We start from the raw sequence: 2,287 nt of genomic DNA on the forward strand, positions 1-2,287 counted from the left end.
TCAGGGTCCTTTAGAGAAAAGTGCCCTCTATGTGAGTCACTCTCTAGTAGGAATATGAGCACGGAGAAGGATCTCCCTCTTCCCATCCGTGGGAGAGACGCTGTTCTGACTCTGAGTCCATTGTCCCTTCCTCGTGGGCAGCCAGCCCCAGCGGAGGGGACATCGGGGAGGCCCGCGGCCCCTGTACCTGCGCGCAGCAGCGTCTCCTTCCCCATCTCCAGGTACTTGTGCAGCCACTCCACGCACGTGCCCTCCAGGTAGTTCCTCCAGCGCTCCGCCGCCCCGGCCACCTCCCACTTGCGGCGGGTGATCTGCGCCGCCGTGTCCGCCGCGGTCCAGGAGCGCAGGTCCTCGTTCAGGGCGATGTAATCCGCGCCGTCGTAGGAGCCCTGACTGTACCCGCGGAGGAGGCGTCCGGCCGGCCCCACGTCACAGCCGAACATCCACTGGATGTTGTGTGACCCTGGCCCCGCCCCCAGAGCAGCCGTGACTCAGGTGAAACCGAAAGTAAAACCGCCTAAAAGCTCCCGCGAGCTCTTCCCGGGTCGGGGGACGGGGGTCCCGCGGCCTCGTGGCTGCGTTCGGACCTGGAGACTCGGGGCGACCCCGGCCCGTCCGCGGGGATGGGGGTCGTGACCTGGACCCGGGCCCGCGTCGCTCACCGGACTCGCTCTGGTTGTAGTAGCGGAGCATCGTCTTCAGGTCCACTCGCAAAGTCTGTGCGGAGCCCTTGGCGTTCCGCGTGTTCCTGTCCCAGTACTCCTGCCCCTCCTGCTTTATCCACGGCGCCCGCGGCTCCATCCTCTGACTCGGGGCGTCGCCGTCGAACCGCACGAATTGCGTGTCGTCCACATAGCCGACTTCCAAGTAGCGGGGCTCCCCGCGGCCGGGCCGGGACACCGCGGTGGAGAAATACCTCAGGGAGTGGGAGCCTGCGGGCGCGGAGGGGTGAGACCCGACCGACCCTCCTCCCCGCGCGGGGCCCGGGTCCCAGCGGGAGGCGGCCGGGAGGGCCGGGGTAGGGGACCCGAGTAGGGGAGAGCAGGGCGGAGTTGGGAAGGGACGCGAAGGACAGACCGTGGACGGTTGGGGGTCTGGGGCGGGGCGGCAGACAGATCCCTTCCCCGGCGTCCCGCGTCCCCGCAGGGCGGTCCCCGGGCTCCTTCACCGCAGAGTCCTTTCCCTCTCGACCCCGCACTCACCGGCCCAGGTCTGGGTCACGGCCAGGGCCCCCGACAGCAGCAGGAGGAGAGTTCGGGGCACCACCACCCGCATCCTTGGGATCTGGGTAGAATGTGAGTCGCAGGAGACAGGGCGGAAGCTTTAAGTCCCAGAACCGCGGTGCCGCTGATTGGCTTCTCAGGAAACCGGACACTAATAGGAGTGTGAACAGATGCGCGTCATCAGTATCCAGGCACAAGGACCTGACACAGGTTGTGACAGGGAGAAGTGAAACCAGGGAGGATGGGGACTCCCCAACACTGGGCTTCCCCGCCCCAGACACTGCCCTGGGGCCTGAGACCCTGAGAGGCAGGTGGGGGACCTGGGACTTTGCCCAGAAGCCTCACCTACTGCACAGAGCGCTCTCTGTCACACTGTGTCCCTGAGTCGTGGCCCAGAGCTGGTGAGTCAGTGATTCGCCAACATTTTTTTCTCAGGACATCTGCACAGTCTTACAAATTAGTGAGGATCCCAGAAATGAGTTTGTGTGTGGGGGTTATATCTATCCATATTTACCACACTAGGAATAAAACAGGTTTAAATATTTATTAATTCATTCACAATCATATGAAAACAGAAATATTGTTTTAATGAAAAATAACGATTTTCCCAAATAAACAAAACAGTGAGAAGAGTGGATTTTCCTTCATTTTACATTTTGCAGGTCACTCTCTTTACTGTCTCAGTAGTAGACCACTAGGTGTTCAGATTTGCTTCCGTGTCTATAGCATTGTTTTGTTTGAAGAATATGAAAAAACTTATGTCCTTGACCAAATATAGGAGAATAGTGTGTCATAACCTTTTCAGATAAGTATGAATATGCATCTTTGAAACTATGTTAAAACTACACAAGTTGTATTTTCTCTGAGGTTATTTGCAAACTGGATTCTGAAACAGTGTCACTGACTGTCTCCTGTGTTACATTAACCCCATTCGCCCATCTGCACCTTGAATGGATTTTGTACTGATGCAGGATTGTTTTTGAGTAACGTGTTGTGTGTTGCACTAAGTAACACCAATGTTCCAGTGTTGATTAGAGTGTAATTGAATTATCAAAAAGTCATTT

The 2,287-nt window shown here is 57.4% G+C and overlaps 1 protein-coding gene across 1 annotated transcript in view; it reads right to left on the reverse strand.

The window, feature by feature from the left end:
• LOC115295435 (class I histocompatibility antigen, Gogo-B*0103 alpha chain-like) overlaps positions 1 to 1,314 on the reverse strand; it is a 157,910-nt gene extending 156,596 nt beyond the window's left edge. Inside the window, exons 1-3 of the mRNA XM_029943321.1 lie at positions 1,203 to 1,314; positions 663 to 932; positions 188 to 463 (exon numbers count right to left, since the gene is read on the reverse strand). Of these exons, the coding sequence (XP_029799181.1) occupies positions 188 to 463; positions 663 to 932; positions 1,203 to 1,275 (619 nt within the window). The 5' untranslated portion in view covers positions 1,276 to 1,314. The remainder of the gene's footprint in view (positions 1 to 187; positions 464 to 662; positions 933 to 1,202) is intronic.
• Between the last annotated feature and the right edge of the window lie 973 nt (positions 1,315 to 2,287).

This window comes from Suricata suricatta, chromosome 7 (genome assembly GCF_006229205.1).
Source record: "Suricata suricatta isolate VVHF042 chromosome 7, meerkat_22Aug2017_6uvM2_HiC, whole genome shotgun sequence".
NCBI lineage: Eukaryota > Metazoa > Chordata > Mammalia > Carnivora > Herpestidae > Suricata > Suricata suricatta.